This window comes from Phalacrocorax carbo, chromosome 1, assembly GCF_963921805.1.
Source record: "Phalacrocorax carbo chromosome 1, bPhaCar2.1, whole genome shotgun sequence".
NCBI classification, from domain to species: domain Eukaryota; kingdom Metazoa; phylum Chordata; class Aves; order Suliformes; family Phalacrocoracidae; genus Phalacrocorax; species Phalacrocorax carbo.
Window position 1 is genome coordinate 7,219,537 of NC_087513.1, and position 19,325 is coordinate 7,238,861.

A 19,325-nucleotide genomic window follows, 5' to 3' on the forward strand; every position below is an offset into this window, starting at 1 on the left:
TTGCCGTTTGAGACAACTAATGCCTGCCTTCAGGAGGCGAGTTAGGTGTCTGAGCTGCCTTTACAGATAATGGTGATCTGATCAACAGTCAATGAATCTTGAGCGCTCTCAGGCTAACCAGCCATAGGTGGCTCCTCTGCCTGCGACGGAGCTACGACAGCTGGCTCACATGTAAGCACCTACGTGCAGACGCCTAAATTTAGGTGTCTTAATCTGTGTGCCGAGTCTAACCTTTACATTAGGTAAATGAATCTGCTTCCAGTCAACTTTGTAGAAACACAGGTTTAAAATCCAGATTTGAATAACTTTGATGAACTAAATGGAGGGAAGTAAATGGTTTGGAAAATATAATCTGAACTGCTTTTAGAGCTGAATATAAACCTATGTAAGAACCAAACAGGAATCTGTATGTGTGGTATCTTGTCTTTGAATGTATACATACCTCCTACTCAGCTGTTCAGATGCCAGAACGGGATCTGCCTTTGTAGAAATAGATCAGGATCATTTGTTCTTTTCATGATTATAAGCTGATTATCTATTTTTTAGAAGATAAAACACACTTTGAGATCGTTCATCCTTACTGACATGAAAATGTTTACCTTGCCTTGAAATCTGTTGCCTGTTTGATACTTTCAGTCATTTCGACAACAAAATCCATGTTGATACATTAACAATCTTAACGATTCTTGGTATTTCTGTTGCAAATGACAGTCAAGGATTTATAGGTTTTAGTGTTTTCAGGTGATGATATTGTGTGCCCAGGCAGGTCTAAATACTTGGCATTTAATGCAGTGTTAAAACACCAGGCTCACAATCTATTTTTGCCAGAGATGGTCTATGTAACTGAATGTTTTCAGTGCTAATTAAAGCATTCTCATACAGTGACAAGGAGCGTTAGACAAATACCTTGTAATCAGGCAGCACTCCAACTCTGCTCCCGCGTTCACACTGGATATTGCTGATAATTATCCTCTTCCGAATCATACTATCATAGAAAACATAACTGGAAGGGACACTGAGATGGGCTCAACCACTGTATTCTCCTACCTCCAGCTGGATCAGCTATACCTAAAGCTTCTAAGCAGGTATACCTTTTTAAAAAATGTATTAAAATAATATTTTGTTCTTTACTGTTTTCTTTGCAGGATTGGACATTGGTTGATTTTCTTTTGGGGGACAGGAATTGCTTGGATCAAAGAAATAGGTTTAAAAACCCCACACTTTTTGGTTTATTCAGCATCTCGGACAGAATGCAGATACAAATTACCTGTCCATACAAAGAAAGGAGATGGACTCTTTTGTCCCAGGTGTCAGGTCTGGGCGTAACTGAAAGGGAGCAGTAGGCTTGAGGATATGGAGAGGAGAATTATTCTTCATCAAAGCCTGCCTGTTCCTACTAAGAGTAACAGAGTATCCTAATGATAATAACAGGCTTCCAAAATATAGAAAACTATTTCTGAGCAATATCAAGCTATGCAGGTCTAATAACTGGAACAGGACCAAATTATCCCCTTGGAGGCATGTCTCTTTTTCTTACCAATGAGTGGAGGCTGTAGGTGTACAGCTGAGCAGGATATAGTTCACAGCCTGTAACATTCCTCATACCTGAACCCCGTCCCATGGTGAATCAGTGCAAAGCTATAAAAAGGAAGTGGGGATTCCTCAAGACAAATTGTAATCCCTGCTCTAGCAGATACGAGCAGATGGAAGAAACAAACAGACAGCTCAGTGTGTTACAGGAGAACTCCCCCAGTGGAGGACAAATCCTGGGGTGGCCTAGAGCTGCTGTAGTGAAGACACAAGGAGACATCAAAACATCTCTATTTTTGTGTCACGTGTTCAATGAGGCTGTGAGCAGCCAGATTTAATTTAAAACCAGCATTAGAGTTTCTCTAATTTAACTTGTGTATACTTGGCTTTAGTTCCTAAATGTGAAGATCTTGGCCAGTATTTTCAACACATTACTGCAAACGTCCTTCCATGTACACTGTGTGTTTCGCTCCTTAAGGCTGCTTAAAAAGGAAGTTCAGAAGGAGAAAAAATAAACACTAGGTGTTCTGGCTTACATCTAAAATGACAGCAGTCCCCATTTCTGGAGGAGCCAGGTCTCAGATGGGGAAAAAGCAAGCCATCAGAGCAGCTGCCGAGGCAGGAGTGACAACCACCCCTAGAGCCATTCTGCAGTTCTGACTCAACTTTCACTCACACTCACTGGTTTGTTTCAGCCCCTGCACTCAAAACCTCTTTACATCAGCTTCATTCCACTCCTGTTACTCTTACTCCAACAATCTTCTCCTTCCTTTTTTCTTTTCATTTTTATTCTCATAACCAGTCTTACATCACCAAAACACTACATAACCTACATGCTTGCTATCAAATTGCAAACTTCACTTTCACATATACATGAAGCTGCTTTCCTCCAGCTCTGAGCATTTTTGGAGCAGGGAGTACAGTGTCTTGTGGAGGGGAACCTCATACTTTCTCAGCCTTAGGCACTCGTGTAATAAACATGATTTACCTTCCTAATGTCCCTGTAATTTCACTTCTATAGACTGATCCCAACCTAGACAACTGATTAATGTTAATGTGCACTGAAGAAAAGCAGTTGGTCTTCTACTGTCAAAAGCTGTGCAATTATGTACTTAAGCTGCTCTGCAATTTTGGGAGCGCCGGGGAGCCAAGGTGCTGTCTGAACTCCATTTTGTGCTGTTGTGGCTCTGAGATGGCACAGATGTTATTAGCACTGCGAATCCAAAAGCTGAAAGTAATTCTTCATGATCCATCATGAGCTGCCACTAGCATCAGTGCTTGAGAATTGCTGTGCCACGTCCAGAAAGCCTGCAGGTGGAAACCTGGTGTCGGTGCAGTCCGTAAGAATCCGGCCATCGACTTCAAACAGGACCGAGGTTCAGCTGGCTTGCAAAGTCAGACACTCTTCCACCCTCAGCAAATCAAATGAAACTTCATGCTGCTGTCAGCAACCAAATCTGTATGTTTGTGAAAAACATGAAGAACTTGAAAAACTTCACGGCCACAATTAATATAATCATATTTCATTTACCTCAGATGTCCAAATACATGCTGTTCATCTCCCTGAAGGTTCCTGCTGAGAATAGCAATATCATTTGTGGTGCTCAGGTTTCTAGAGCTGAATATGGCAAGAATCACAGCACAAAAGTCACGCACCAAGGTACTCCTGCAACAAGGAGAAATCAAAAAAGTGGAATTTAAATAAGTTACTAGCTAGAAAAGGTCTTTCATGGCCTCCTCCAGAAGAAAGCACGTAAATACTGATGAAAGAGAAATGCAGGTAGATGTGTTTTAAAATAAGTGATACATTACTGTTTTAGAGACCTAGCCAAACCCTCATATTTTGCATACATACAGATCTAATTGGACAAATAATGTACACAGATTTAAGTAAATGAATGTCAGTGGGATTAAGTAGGATGTAAATCAGGGAAGCATTTGATTTCCTTGCCTTTGATAAGAGGAGAGAGGGAAATCGGTGTGCACACGTCTCTCCTGCTGCCTTCTGAAGCCGAAGCACAAGTTTCTTGTACAAGTGGAATGAAAAAATGAAAATAAAACCAAAGATAAACTAGTGAGTTGGCTGTTTAAATTCAATGGAACTCTAAAAATTCACTAATGTGATGAGTTCATTAAAATATTCATTGATAATTGATAAGTCCATCACCATATTAAGAATCTTTCCATTCCTATTCAGCTCAGCTCTCAATAAAACACTTAACATAGCGACGAAAGTCTCTGGTTTACTGTAGTGTTGCTGTTGTGCAGAGGCTATTCTTCATTAAAACAACAGTGTCATTTTAAATGTAGGAGATTAACATTATCATGCAGGTTATTTTAGCCTGGTTTCCTTTGGAAATATGATCATACTCTTTGTCTCCTGCTACACTTGACAGCAGGTTGGGGCCCTCAGCCATCTTACATATCCACCTCTCTTAAGAACACCAACGGCCGGACAGAGACTAGACACCCAAATTACCGCCTCTAATAAGAGACAAGCTGCAGAGTTCACCGGGCAATCATCCCTTGTGTTTACCTGCCAGCTGCCTGCACTCTCCACACTGTAGCACGTCTTGCTCAGTTAACGGAAAGGATGATAGGGAGGACTGGAGGTATGGCGGGGCAGCGAGAGGACGATGCAAAGCGTTAGGGACGTAGAACACAAGTTATTTCTTCAACTACAGAACTAGGAACCATATTTTAGTTCAGTCATGCGCTGTCCCAGTAACCCGAACCTCCCCTTATGCATAATCCCCTCTCTCACAGTGTGGCTGTTTGGCACATGTACAAACACACTGTGTCTCAGCTTCCTCCACGGCCCGTCGCTCCTCGCTGGGTGAGAAGCAAGGCTGGGTCTGGCTCCGAGCGACGCACATCGATTGGTACACACATGCCAATTAATTGGCCACAAGTAAGTCTCATGAGACAGATGATCACTGAACTTGTGTTGCAGCCTCTTCCTCATAGTAAGCATTCATTGCTGTCTTTTTGTTTTCCTCAGCAATAATTTTCCTGCAACTTTCAACATCTCTTCCAACTTGACAGATCTGGGTGACTGGCAGACATGAACTTTTTTTTCCCTTACAAACTAAAATAATCCTATATCGTAAAAATGCCCCTTTAAAATTGTGGGTTAGTATTCCCTAAACACAGAATAATTTTCTTTGCTTATTATGTATTAATATTTCCTCTGCCTGGAAACAGGAACCACGAGCACTTTGACACAGAGAGTCACAGGATGTTTCTCCACAGTATCGGACAGCTGTGTTGAATCAGCTCGTCCTTCCTTAGTGCCAACACACTGCGAATTTAACATGTGTGGCCTTGAGAAGATAAAGCGGTGCAGTGAGAGTACTGGGGCCAGCTGGCTTACAGTCTGTGCCCAGACTCCTACCTGGTGTTCCCTCCCGTATGGGGGAAGAAAATGCACACGAGCAGTTGGCAGCATTGCTGGCGATTCCTTGTCCTGCGTCATGGCTGTCACATGGACACAGCACAGGGGAGATAAGATGTGCAATGAGATAAGGTAGGATGTACGACATTAAGATACGTAAGTCACTGACAACCCGTTAATGAGCAGTGTTCTGGATCAGGTCCCTTGCAAAAAATGTTTCACCTGAGGACACCTGAAATCACCCTTCTCCTCTCACCCCAGTCTGGTCTGGACAAGCCTGGCTTCAGCTCCTGACTGAACTATTTTTTTGTGTGACTCTGTTAACTTTTCTACCCAAGGTGGATTTTATCTGTGTAATCCCTGTGGACCTTCTGACTTTGGTGGTACCAAGGAACCATTAACTATTAGGATTCTGTCATTTTCCTATTTCCCTATAAAATTCACCCTCATTTGTAAGATTCTTGTATTCTTATTGGATAAAAACCCTATTTAATTGAAAAGAAATTAATATTTTCCCCAGTTTTAATACGGTGCCTCTGGTCATTGTTATAGGGTGAAAAGGAATGAAAGAAAATGAAATGAGCTGAAAATTGGCCAAAGGGCAGGAAACAGGTGAACCGGAAGAGTCCAGAAAATTCAACATATTTTGCTATGGAAAATCAGTTACTAGCAGAGGAGGGGACGAGGTGGGTAGAGGGTGTAATTTTGTGGTAAGAACTGTCATTTGCAGACGTGGCTTAGAGCAAAGCCACGCAAAGAGAGTGGCTGCTCCCAAGCACGGGGAGCTGTTAGGCAAATTTTTGCTCTTGGCCCCAGACACCCACTATAGTATAGCTCTTCTTTCGCAGCAGTGTTTTATCTGTAACCCCGGCAGAGAGATACTGAAATCTGGCAGTGAATCCTGAGATAGAGTCAGAGGATCGTCAGGCTGAGAGGCTTCTGGTACCCCGTTCCTCCAGCGAGGTCCCTGGGCTGAGATCAGCGTTTGTAGCTTCTGTGTGGGTGAGGGGGATGTTCACACCATCTGCGAGAGGCATCTGACTGGTTTCCCTTGGTTCCCTGCGCAATCATTAGAGAGAAGCAGGCAGCCTGGAGAGGCGTTGGGAGCAAGTGCCTGAGACACTGGCCAGCCCTGCGGAGGAGTGCACGGCTTGATCATGTAGGGAGCCTTGCAGGATTAAGTATCTAAATTGGGAATCTCAGGTCAGATACTCCAAAGACAGGAATGAATAACACCTTTTTTCCAAACCTATTAGAGCCTCTCATATATTTCATAATTCTGATCATTGTTCACATCTTAAGAATCTCATAATTGGAAGGCACATACGAAAAATCTAATGCTAAAGCCAGGGAAATATGAATCACCTGAAAAGCTCTGAGGAAGTAAGGAAAATGAAGGATGAAAAACAAGTGTGGGGGGATAAGAGAAAAACAGCAAATAAAGAGGAACAGGGATGGGTCTAGTGACAAAAGGGCCTTGATCATTCACCTGGTTCTCAAGCTGAAAGGAAAATAAGTAGTATCTGTTACATGGAGCAGTGCTGCCACACAGCGACAAAGCTCTGAGCAGTAGCTGCAAAACACTGCAGCAGCGATGACACTGGGAGCTTTACATTTAATGTCAAAGCTGGCTTGTTCGCCGAAGGAGCGCTGAACGTAGTTACGGGAGGCAGCAGCGCTGCCGGGTTAGGACCTAATCTGAGCCTGACTGGAGTGGCAGGTGTTGAGCCCGGTTCACAGGTTATTACAAAATATCAGTAGCAGCCATGGAGTTAAAGCTGGATTCAAGTTCTTTCTTTTAGCAGAATAATCAATACTTTTTTTTTAAAAAAAATCACTTTCTCTTAGAGCACAGGCAAAATTTTACTGATAGTCTGCTACACGCTAATCCTATAGCCTATTTTTAATTACTACTTCTAGTAATTAAAGCCTCTCTAAAGAGAAGGCTGATGTATGATATATCTTTCTGTGACTAAAGCAAAGTAGAACAATATCTTTTCAAAGAAAATAAACAATGGTAGGACCCAAAGAAGGTTAGGTAGCAAAGTCATAAGAATTCCAGGCGTGGACAGAGTAAAAAGCCCTTAGCTTCATGCCCTTAGAAAATCCCAGCCCAAGTGAGTATTGTCCTGAAGTTTCTGTGCTATTTCTATCTTAATACCAATATAGAAAACATATATTGTCTAAGGATACAGCAAGAAATGTTGCATGGCAGCACCCATCACGTGGTGCTGGGACTCAGCTCAGAGCTCTGGCTAAACGGCAACAAAAATGCAAAATCTTTTTTCATCTTTTCTTTAGGCACTCCTGGAGGGTCCCACATCAGAGAAACCGTACTGCACTAATCTATCTCTCTGCTAGCACAATTCACAAAGCAGGAAAATAAATTACTTTTCTTGGCCTGGGTGCAGGAACAGAACCCTGGTATCCCAGTTAGCCTGGAACTACTACACACCTGACTAGAATTAAGCAGTCCTCGAGTTTTAAAGGCGCTAAACCCCTCTGGCTCCCAGCGGGATTTGAATGCCTTCACCAGTGTTGAAAATCAGGTCAGAAGGTCCTCTGGAAATGCCAACCTTTCATGAGAAATAATTTGTGTGAAACTCAGCTGGGGATGCGCCTGCCCCATGTTCTACTTTTTCATCACAGCACCCTGGTTAATAGGTAGAAGTGTCTTTATGTATATATTTACTCATTTACATATGTGCATATATATGTTTTACATTGCAGCCTCATCCCAACAAGGTCTGCCTTTGCCCTGGCATGTGCTGGGATGACACCAACCATTGGGGTGGTGCGGGTCCTCCCTCAAGGTGAATGTCCCGTCTGGGCTCCTGAGAGCCAAGGAAATAAAGGCACAAATAAACACTTGTGTTTCATAAAGAAGGGGATCCTGTATACTGTCGTTGTTGCCCACACATGCTATCCTGCACCATTAGAGTGGAGACCCCAGAGTGCTTTATTGCAGTTAACACCTGAATTTCAAAACATCTTTTCCTAGAACAGCGTGATACCCTGAAAGTTTCTATAATGATCTAACAATGAAGTTACATTATGTCCCTTATCATCTCCCTTCTTATTTTATGTGAAAGATCAATACAGTTAAAGGTTAGAAAAGCCCCGTCTGGTACGTGCAATCCTGGCTCCTTGTTGTCTCCAGTTGGAAGCGTGAGCTCAGCCATAACCACAATGCTGCTAACAAATGCTATAAAAAGGAAAGCTGTCTGAAATTGGAAATGCTTTTTCCGACACTTCCTCAGAGAAGGCAGCAGCAGGTCCGTTTAATGCACTGGGGAAGCTGCAGCCAAAAAAAAAATCTGTAATGGGGGTGGGTGTGAAAGGAAACATGAGGTTGTCAATCAAAGTGAAAAAGAACATAATTTCCAGGGAGCTGGAAACTCTATATGAAAAAGAAGCTTTTTGGAGAAGACAAAAAAAAATTCTTTCCTTGGAGATGGACAGAAAAAGGACAAGACGATAGAGAAAGAGAAGGAACTGGGAGAAAAAAAAATAGGATTGTAATTCCAGTGTGAACAAGGACACCGGTCAGAGTTGCAGGGGATTGAGGACTCCTCCCAGCACTAGCACACACATTGTGTTTTCTGTGTGCCAGCCTTTGTCACATCAAGCAGGGACTTTGAAAACTGCTGTGATCTATTTAAGATGATCTCGTTTTCATCTAAATGATCAGGTTTTTTACTGCAGGTTCCTACCACATATTAAAAGTAAATTTTGGAAGAACTTTTCAGTGCATGACCATGAAATAAAAACAACCATGAGAAAATGAAAATGGGCAAGTGGGGGAAGCCCGGTGCAGATGTAGCTCTGAGGTCTGTCAGTGTCCTTCAACACTTTAAAATGTACAGAAACCCACTATTGCTGTTACAGTAGAGCCACAAAGCCCAGTGATCTGACAGGTCATTGATATTAGGCAATATAAAATCAGTAAGCAGAACGTGCATCCCAACACTAAACTGTTACTATCTGAATAAGTAAATATATTATTAAACACAAAATTCAAGTGATTCTTTTATGAGGTTGATGCTCAGAACTGAAAAGCCACAATTGCCACTATGGTCAGAAGAAGCTGCAGGGGTTCGACAGACACTGCTGAAAACTAGACACATTTGGGAACCTACACGTACTGTGCAAGAACTCACACGAATGGGGAGATCAAGAACCAGGAGCACAAATTTACATTTACAAGGAACATATGCTGGTGTCCTGGTTTCAGCTGGGATGGGGTTAATCTTCTTCCCAGTAGCTGATACAGTGCTGTGTTTTGGATTTAGTATGAGAATAGCTTGATAACACACTGATGTTTTAGTTGTTGCTAAGTAGTGCTTCCACTGGTCAAGGACTTTTCAGCTTCCCATGCTCTGCTGGGCTCACAAGAAGCCGGGAGGGGGCACAGCCAAGACAGCTGACCCCAACTGACCCGAGGGATATTCCATACCATATGACATCATGCTCAGTATATAAACTGGGGGGAGTTGTCTGGGGGCAGTGATTGCTGCTCAGGGACTGTCAGGGCATCAGTCAGTGGATGGTGAGTAGTTGCATCACTTGGATTTTTGCTGGGTTTTGTTTCTCTCTGTTTTCCTTTTCTTTATTATTATTGTTGTTATTCTTATTGTTGTTATTAAATTGTTCTTAGCCCAGGAGTTTTCTTACTTTTGCCCTTCTGATCCTCTGCCCCATCCCACTGGGGGTGGGAGGGTGAGCAAGCGGCTGTGCGGTGGCGAGCTGCCTGCCAGGTTAAACCACAACAGCTGGACATCCATCTGTTTTGTTTTAGGGTACTTACTGCTCTGCCAGAAAATGGAGTGCAAACAATGAAGACTCACGTGCATAAAATGCTTCAGTTTGTTTTCCCCTCATATTTAGGAAAGGGTACACGATATGCATGTGATGAGAAAGAGCAGGGAATCGTGACTGGGGCAGTCTGTATCTCCTGGAACAACGCTGCTGGGTCTTTGGGACCGTCGGCATCTCAGGGCAGAAGAGATCGTTCACTACCTGCCTCATCCGCACAGCTGCTTCTTTCCCAGGAGACTGCCTGAGCCAGGTGTGAAGAAAGAGAGGTCATTGCTCTTGCGAGTATACAGAGAACAGAAGAATGAAATGTGAGAGGTTATATTGCAAAGTGACATTTTCTGGAAGAACTATTTTGAGTAACTGGGGTCTGCAGATAGTTGTACATCTCTCAAACTAGAAGGACTTATTATGCATCATACCAGTAGCTGGCAAAGAGGAGCTTTGGGGTTCACAGAAACATAAATGGGGAAGGATCCACTTACCCAGATCCATCCTAGGCAGAGACATCATATAACCCCTTTTAGAAGCCTCCCGAGCTCTCTCTGAAAAAAAAACCCAAACAGATTTTATCCATGTAGATCCTATGGCAGGGCTGTTCCACGGTCTCCCTCCTCTAATGGCAGTATCTTTGCTCTTTCCTTTCTGGCTCAGATATGTTAATGTTCAGCATACACCTGTTTGCTATAGTGCCCATATGGTTCCCTATCTTACACAGCTTTTTGCCGTCTCAGATTGCAAAATGCCTGTCTTCTGGAGACAGCAGTCATAAGTCCTTTCATATTTGTTTTGCTAGACTTGAGGAACAATGCTCCTCTCATCCCTCATAGCAGAATCTCTGTTCTGTGCTGCATCTATTCTGTCTGCCCCTCTTTTAGGAGAGAACATCGGTGACCAGAAGCATATGCAATGACCAAGATGGTCTATGAATGCACCTGTATGTCCCTAAAATACTCTGAATTTTAAAATCACGTTAAAATCACGTTTGAATTTTTAAAATCACCTCATAAAATCACATTTGTCTGGGTTTGGTTTTTTTGGTTGGTTTTGTTTGGTTGTTTTTTTTTTTGGATACGGACTACAGACTGACTCTGTGGAACCACTTAAAACACCCAAGGCCCTCTCCAGACCATTTCCAGATGAAAAAATATTGGATGAAGAAAGCTCCAGTGAATAAATTATGATCTTCTTAGTTCCTGTGGTACTGGATTTCATCCCACACCTGTTCCTCTCGGCCTCAGAGGGCTCTCATCCTCTCTGCATAGCGTGGTTGGCCTCTCTGTTGACGGTTCATCCCAGCTTGGTGTCACTGACAGGTTTCCTCAGCACGGTCCTAATCTCGATCCCATGATCCCAGATGCAAATGCTCAGTGGAATTTGAAGAAATTATAGCAAAAGTCAACGTTTTCTGGCACGGCTCCGAGATCCCCGTTTCTGCACGCCGCCTTCCCACCCAAGCTTCCCAGCGCCGGGGCCCAGGAGCTCCCGCTGGCTCCACAGCCCCCGCGCTGGTGGGTCGGCTCTGAGAACGGGGCGGGCGGGCGAGGGAAGGTCTCCGAGGGCTTATTTCGCCGCCCGGGGGCAGGCAGGGGCCGTCCCCCCCCGGAGCGGGGCCGCGGAGAGACCGCCCCGGGCCCGCCCGCCGCAGCGGCAGGGCGGGCGGCAGGCCCGGGGTGAGGGGGAGGCGCCCGCCTGCAGCCATGGCGGCCGCCCGGCTGTGGCGGCTGAGGAGGGCCCTGGCCGCGGCCTGCAGCACCGGCGCGGCGGCGGGAGGCGGGCGGCCGCCCCCGGCGGGGAAGCTGACAGTCCGGCGGCAGGCGGAGGGCGTCCGGTGAGGGGCGCGGGGGGCGGGGGGCAGCGCCGCGGGCCCGTCCCGGAGGCTCTGGGTGCCTCTGGGGCTTCTTGCAGTAGTAACCTTCCGTGTGTGCAACGGCTTTGACAGAACCATTATCCTCAACAACCCGAGGAAGAGGAACGCCCTCTCCCTCTCCATGCTCCAGTCCCTCAGGGACGACCTGCTGCACGACGTCAAAAGCAAAGACCTCCGAGTTATCATCATTTCAGGTACTGCCGTCATTTAAGGCCGACAGAGGAGAAGGAGGGAGGGGAGGAGAAAAACCAATACACAGCTTAAACCGAAATCTGTCACAGAATTATGGAAATTATATGGGAATGGACTTGGGTGTTGTTTTCCACACAGCTCGCCAGGAACACGCGGGGTACCCTATGTGTGCCTTCACCCTGCAGACCCTGCTCTGCTGTTCTTAATTCCTCATTCTTGGACACGGCATTAACAATTGGCTTGGGTTTTGTTATGTTTTTGTTGATACTTAACCTGTCTGAGAAGAAACACTGTAGAAACAGGTTTCAGAACGTCAGGATTTCAGGCGGGTTATGCAGTGTGTTTACAGAGTCGATGAGCTTTTTCCCTTTGTAAAAACAGTCAGTAGATTAAATAATTGGTTTAAAACTGTATGTAAGGAATACCTTAAACAGAACAAAAGCCAGGTTCTAATGGTTATCAAACTAAAGAAATAACATTCCCAGATACAGGTTTCTTTGCAGGAACAGGCCGAGCTGGTACAACACTTGTTGTTGATTCGGTGGCAGCTATAGATTGCAGTAAACAGGGCTCACAAGGTTTCTTCAAATCGTGTGCTCTGTTCCGCTGCTCTAAGCCAAGATCAGCCTCATTATCTTTGCCACTGTTTTGTCAAAACTGTTTTTAAAACTCTCCAGTGAAGGAGAAATGATAATATCGATAGTGCAGTCACCCGTAACCTGCAGATGTAAAACATTACCTCTCAGAGCCTATTACAGTTTTCTTCCATTTAGGTATTAACCTGAAGAGTTCTTAAAGATAATGAAACTTGAGCTGTTCTTAAGCCATCTTTTTTTTCCCCGCTATTTTAAGATAATCTTCCCCTGCCCCCCTTCCAAACATCTTGGAGAAATGGGTTTATTAATTCAGGATGCTGCTGTTGCCTGTATGTAGAGGAAAACACTGTGCACACACAGACGAGCGTGGCAGTAAGCTAACTTCACAGGGGTGAGTTTACATATATATAGTCAATGCTTCAAACAGCAGTTACAAACTTTGTTAAACACTTCAGGTTGTCCTTTGGGAGTTTGGGAGCACGATTTCTTTTGGGTTTTTGTTGTAGTTTAAGAAGAAATTGCTTGTTCCTGTTGATCTCCAATTCCCTTGCTGAATGGAATGCAAAAGAAGTAATCTCGAGAAAATAAAAGGCTTCTCAGGAAATGCGTTGAGTCTTTAACACAGACTTTGCAGTGGATTCTTCTTCAGTGAGGCACAAATGCAGATGTGATCGATTTCCAGATATGTATTGCTGATCCCATGAGCTGACTGATGTTAATTGTGTGGTTATTTCTGCATAGACTGTGCCACAGTAACCTGGTCCGTAAGAAACAAATGCCTGGGTAAGGTTGTGTCCGCATAGTTGTAGCTGGAAATGTTACACCCATACAAATACCTGAGAAGTTCTGAAGGATTCAAAAGCATCACATTGGTTTATTCTTATGGCAGATATCCTCATGACAAAGCAAAACTGTTGTAAAGATAGTGTACCCATACAGGGTGTTTTGATCTGAGCTGCCACTGGAGGCAAGCAAATCCAAAGCCTAGCTCCACAGAAGCCTGCTCTTTTGCTACCCAAACCCTGGGCATGCTTTAGGGATTCTCCAGATGGCAGTTTTAGCAGTGGAGGAAAAGATGACCCAACAACCCTTCTGGTTCTCCTCTAGCAGAACAACTTTCTTGATTTTTGTTCCATTGTGGCCTTGAACACCATGACACAAAAATCTTGCAGCTTATTTAGTAAAAGGTAATCATTACTGCTGGGTTCAACCAGTAAGGAATAACTATAGCTGTTAGCCTGAGAGCAGAGCGCTCCATCCTTGCTCCAGCTTACTAGTTCACATTGTACCAAGGAGCTGTTTAGTACAGTATCCTTCCAAGAAACTGGGCTCAGAGGTGTGCAATGCCTTATTTTTAACTGATTTAACTTGGAATGGAAGTAAAACTAGGCCTTTAAAAACACTTATGGGTGTTACTGTGGTTAAATGTTACGTTATGGCAATTTAAAGTTGTTACAAAACCCAGAACTATGTGTAAAACTCCCTCCCAAGCTTGTTTCTGACCACTGACACCTCATTGACATACCATTAGCTGGGGCGCTGATACCCCTGCTTTCTTGATTCATTCAGGCTGACTTTTCCTGAAATTCTTTGCAGCTGAAGGACCTGTATTTTGTTCTGGCCATGATTTAAAGGAACTGTCAAGTGAAGATGATGTGAAGCATCATTCAGAAGTATTTGAAATATGTGCAGAGGTAAGCAGTTCTTAAGGGCCACCCCCTTTGCCTGGTATTAAGAACAAGCAAAGATATTGGTTTAAGGAGGGACAGCATTACTCATCTGCTAGCTAAAGCACAGGCTGTTGCTCCAGATTCCTTGCTTTTTGCTGTTCTGCCACCTTCCTACCTGATCCTGGTAAAATTATGTTTTCCCTGGATTTCTCTACATGCAAATAAAAGAGCTAGAGTGCCAATGTGTGTGTCATCGATAGCGGGTCCAGTCATCGTGTGTTCCTTAGTTTAGCCACTGTTGCTTGCAGCTGAGTATTTGGGCAACCTCTTTCCTAGAATTCTAGGGATAACTACCTTCAGATCACTTGTGATCAAAAGTTCTTCCCAGCATCTGGCTAATAACTCAAGACCAGCTTAAATATCAAGTGGACGATGTGAAAGTAAGATCTGAATACATCTCTGACTTGCCAGTTGCGCAGTCAGCAGACTATGCACATTCTTGTTACAAAGGCTCAGACCCAGAGGTTGGGAAGCTGAAGTGAATCCTGGAGCCTTTGGAGAGGATGACAAAAACCCCTTTGATTGTAACAGCGCTAGAATTTGGCCCCTAATCCTGCTCAGGGTGACCACGGGAAATTACTTGAAACCTTTCATTCTAGTTGCTCCAGTCATAGTGATCTCAGTACATGTTGGCAAGCCCATATTTAACAAATCCTGTAAAAATCATGTGTGAAAGTTACCACTGAAGGACCTGCCTTCAGTGTAATGTGAAGCAACCATCCTGGCAGCTTTGCCTGGGTTTCATCGTGGTATGCTGGTCACAGAGCACAAATATGACTGAATGACAGGTTAGTTACTTCATCAGAAAGGAGCCAAGGTCCAATAGTTCTGCAGCCAATAGTTTGATATTGGTTTTGCAGTTGCGGGGCAGAATACCAGGGAGTTGTCAGTGTAAAAGTGAATCACGCAGCTTCTGGGTCACAAAACAGGAAAGATCAGGCAGAAGAAAATGTGAAACTTATTCCATATAGCATGAAATCAAGAGTTGGTAAATTTCGCACTTTAAGGACTAGAAGAGTTTAAACTGTCCTATATGTATACCTAGCATTGTGGCTATATTCAGGATTAATGAGTAGTATAGCAAGCTTAACTTGGATTAATAAAGAGAAATAGCAAAAAAGTAACAGAATGTCAGCATTTAGAGTTAAAAACAAGCCTAGTGTTCTTTGTGAGAATGGTGCCCTACTGTATTGTAGATTTAGTAAGGGAGCGTTATTACAAATAAAAAATGGCATACCGATTTCAGGTGAATATTCCTGAGACCATGACATTCAGAGGCAGGGAGACACTCAAAATGCAGCTGGGCACAGTCCAGGACAACCTGCTGTGCCCGAGCCTGCTCGAGCAGGGGGCTTGGACTCGATGACCTCAAGAGGTCACTGCCAACCTAAATGCTTCTGTGAACTTGGCAAAGCAAGGTCAGGAAGAAATTAAATACAAAAGATGAAATGGCATTTGAAGTGATCCCTTTTCTGATGTTCACGGTAGTGGTAAGTGCTTTAAACTCTCTACCTGAGTATTTCTAAAGGGATTTAAATTTCTTATAAATCACAATTCACTGTTATCCCCACAGAGGAAGAAGGGCTTACTGTGAAATAATAATGGCGCTTTGCAGGCAAACAGAAATAGAGAAATTCACCTAGGCTTTATTTAGGATCAGAACTAATATCTAAATTTTAGTTGTCTAGTAGAATAATTTACTTTTGCTCTTTTTTGGTCAGTAGAGAGAAAGGCACTTTTGAGGGCTTCCAAAATGGGATCGTGTCTTCCTAAATTTCAATACTTAAGTAGAATGGATCATACCCTAAACAGCATGCCTACAGCACTGTGGACTGGGGGGTCTTGGCCTCTACATCTCTCTGTGACTGGTGACCTTAAGCAGATCATCTCTGCAGCTGCTACACCCCTGCTTCCCCATGCATGTAACAGTGTTAGCAATACTATGTAATGCAGTATCTGAGAATTAAGTACATACAAGATTGAGACAGCTGAGAATATCACTTCTCCAGAGGCTTTTCAAATGCAAAACCATAAGTACCAGGGTTTTTTTTTGGAGAAGCAGTTGACTTTGAATTTTTATAACCACAGGAGTACTCTGCAGTTGTTTGTCTGCACACATGCACGTGTTGTTACTCTTCTGTTGTCTGCTTCTCAAGATCCACTGAAAACTTGTTTTTAAACAAAGACTGGAGACAAAGACTGATTGAATTCAAAACTGAATGTAGGTAACTTTACCTAAGCAACATAAAATTTGCTAGACTTTGTCTACTGGATAAATTGAAGTAGCAAATGAAAATGTGCTAATATGAGGTTTGGTGTGGTTTGCTTTTTTTTTAATCCAGATAAAGACTCTAATCATTTAACTAGCATTTTCTATCTTCAGGCATTAAAATTAGGTGAGTTTGTTGATTCCCACTGTATGGAAGGAGAACCTCAGTTAGAAAAGTTAAGACAAATGCATCTTTCTTAACTTCAGCTATCTGAAGTTGGATGTCCAACCTTCAAGAATTAACAGAGAGAGAGAGCGAATGAAAGAGTGTGGGTTTGCATCTTATGTCTAATGCAAGCAGGAAAAATTGTTTCCTGGCAGGTAAGTCTCTCCCTGGAATGCAGAGTAAGCCTAGAAAGACAGCCAATGGTCACGTTTGGGTGAGATCAACCCAGGCTTGAGATCATGCAGAAACCAGCAACAGGCTGGTTTAATTTCTTGGGACAGAGATTTCTATTAAGTGAGTTTTCTGTTTCGGGGCAAATGAAGGTAGGGATGGTGCGTCTTGGGTTTGCATCTTCCCACAGCCAGGAACAGCAGACCTGCAGTGCAGAGGCACCCAGGCTCCATAAAGGTTTGATAACGAGTGTTTCTGCCTTTCATTTCTGTGGTTTCCATTTCCACTGGAGTTAGCGGGACTGGCTCGCGCTCCCTGAACACAGCTGAGCAGCTACTGGAAGAGCAGTGGTCTCGTCCATTGAACGGGTTTCACAGAGAGCTTATGTCTTTTACTAAACTCCAGTTAATAAAGCTGAAAGATGCCACACATCAGGTGTGTGAAGCAACTGCAAGTTTTAGAACAGCCACTGCTTAAACTTCAGGGACTAATAGACCACTTTCTTTTGTGCGTGCAGGTTATGACTTTAATCCAGAAACTTCCAGTACCAGTGATTGCCAAAGTAAATGGCTTGGCTACAGCAGCCGGCTGTCAGCTTGTGGCAAGCTGTGACATTGCAGTGGCGAGTGAGAAATCTCAGTTTGCTACTCCTGGAGTAAACATTGGGCTGTTTTGCTCCACACCAGCTGTGGCCTTGGGCAGATCTCTTCCAAGAAAGGTAGGCTTCCCTCCCACATACTCTTTGTAATTTTTTCAGGAAGTAGGCTTCCATGTTAGGAGTTTTAGTTCCGTTGCCTAAACTTTATTTTCCTGCACCACAACATTCAAAATACTTCACTGCAACAGACATCTTCATAACTCTTTGGGCTGGGAAAAATAATAAAGGGGTGAATTCTGTTTAGGGAAAGCAGCTCCCTACTGATGCAATTCCAACCAGCATGAACTTATACCAGCAGCACACCAGCTCAGCAATCCCTTTCCTTTCCAACAGACAGCCCTGTACTTTAGACAATGATGTTGTCCCCTGATGAGGAAACCCCTGAAGTTCAGGATATCAATCCCACTGAGGTATCAGTTCTTGCCAGGCAGTGACATTTCACTGCCAGCATGATCTGCCCTTGTGTAGATCAAGATGCTCTAAATAGCATCTAAACCCCTCTTGTACTTTCTTCCTGCTTCATTTCCTACTGATTGTGACTACACATCTCTCACTGCATAAACAATGGTACAATCTGTAAAGCTTCTGTAACTGAGAAGAGAAACTTGAAGTTCTGACACAGCTGGATTCAAGCGGACAAACTTTTCAAGCCCAGTAGGGCTCTGGACTTAACTGCACAAGTCCCGTTGCTGGATGGGAGCTTCAGCTTTAAGTTTCCCATCTGTAAGGCCATCCTGGTCAAGGATAGTCTGTCTGGGGAGGGGTTTGCCCAAGTATGCCATCGTGTACAGTTATAACTGCTTCTGAATTAGTATTTCTGGGGTTTACGATTACCTTTTTAAAATGTGGGATATACTTTTCTCTGTGATGTTTTTCAAAGTAGCAAGAACATTCCCTACAGTTCTCAGGATTACTGATTTTACCTTTTATCAAATGAAATGTTGCCATTGTTTGTAGCTACCAGAGCAAAGGTACTAATGAGGATGGTCTTATGATTCGGGGCATTGGTCAATTGCATCAGGAGTCATGGGGAAAAAATTATTACTGGTATGTAGCATTTAATAGCTACTGAGTATTCGTGGCAATTTTTAATTTGAAACCTCAAGTACGAGATGCAGGAAGCAGCAGGAGACTGAAATAGCTGTGGCTGTAAGGAGGATATATTTAAAAACACCCTGACCAAACTTAAAGTAAGGCAGGTATTTTCAAAAACTACCCACTGATCTAGCAAGTCTTTATTTATCATTTTAGGCCCAGCTTAAAATACGAGTTCAGTCATTTGACATTGTGGACCATCCACACCTCTCTTAATTGCTGCTGCAATCACTAGAGATTCTGGGCTTTTGAAAAGAAACCCAGAGGTGTCAGCCTAGGACAGCTGCGGTCCGTCAGCAGGTTTGAAAAAAATGACAGCTTTAGACACAGTGCTTCTCTTTGCTGAAACCTCTTAATGATTCCTTGGCAGTTTAAGAGGCCAAAAGATTTAAATCTTACGTTGGTCAAAAGAGTAACTTGTCCTTGAAGGAGGAAGCTGAAATTCCCCAAACAAACCAAAGCAATAGGGCAGCTGAATTGACTTGATACAATGTTTTTTTCTTGTTCAGGTGGCATTAGAGATGCTTTTCACAGGTGAACCTCTTTCTGCCCAAGAAGCTTTAATGCATGGGCTTGTCAGCAAGGTGGTACCAGAAGACAAGCTGGAAGAAGAGACCATGAAAATCTCTCGCAAGATATGTGAAAGCAGCAAATCTGTCCTGGCACTGGGGAAAGCCACCTTCTACAGGCAGATGGCGCAGGACCTTGATGCTGCTTACAAAATGACTACTCAGGTCATGGTAGACAATTTGACTTTGAGAGATGGGCAGGAAGGTATTGAAGCCTTTATTCAGAAACGTAAGCCTGTCTGGTCACACTCTCAGGATGAGAAGAAATGA

The 19,325-nt window shown here is 43.5% G+C and overlaps 1 protein-coding gene and 2 long non-coding RNA genes across 4 annotated transcripts in view; 2 read left to right on the plus strand and 1 right to left on the minus strand.

Annotated features, from left to right (window-relative positions):
• Positions 1-19,325, minus strand: part of LOC135311942 (uncharacterized) — a 32,400-nt gene that overhangs the window by 2,777 nt on the left and 10,298 nt on the right. Inside the window, exons 4-6 of one of the 2 annotated variants that reach the window (XR_010371502.1) lie at positions 3,062-3,196; positions 907-2,987; positions 443-535 (exon numbers count right to left, since the gene is read on the minus strand). This is a non-coding gene — a long non-coding RNA (uncharacterized LOC135311942). Of the gene's footprint in view, positions 1-442; positions 2,988-3,061; positions 3,197-19,325 lie in introns of both variants that reach the window. The other variant, XR_010371501.1, reaches the window with a different exon arrangement.
• Positions 4,831-10,931, plus strand: LOC135311941 (uncharacterized). The gene is made up of 4 exons (XR_010371497.1): positions 4,831-5,056; positions 7,655-7,737; positions 9,812-10,020; positions 10,618-10,931. It is a non-coding gene; the product is annotated as an uncharacterized LOC135311941 (long non-coding RNA).
• ECHDC3 (enoyl-CoA hydratase domain containing 3) lies at positions 11,436-19,325 on the plus strand. The gene is made up of 5 exons (XM_064442945.1): positions 11,436-11,570; positions 11,682-11,803; positions 13,994-14,091; positions 17,251-17,451; positions 18,996-19,325. The coding sequence occupies exons 1-5, from the start codon at positions 11,440-11,442 to the stop codon at positions 19,323-19,325; spliced, it is 882 nt and encodes a 293-aa protein (XP_064299015.1). The 5' UTR covers positions 11,436-11,439.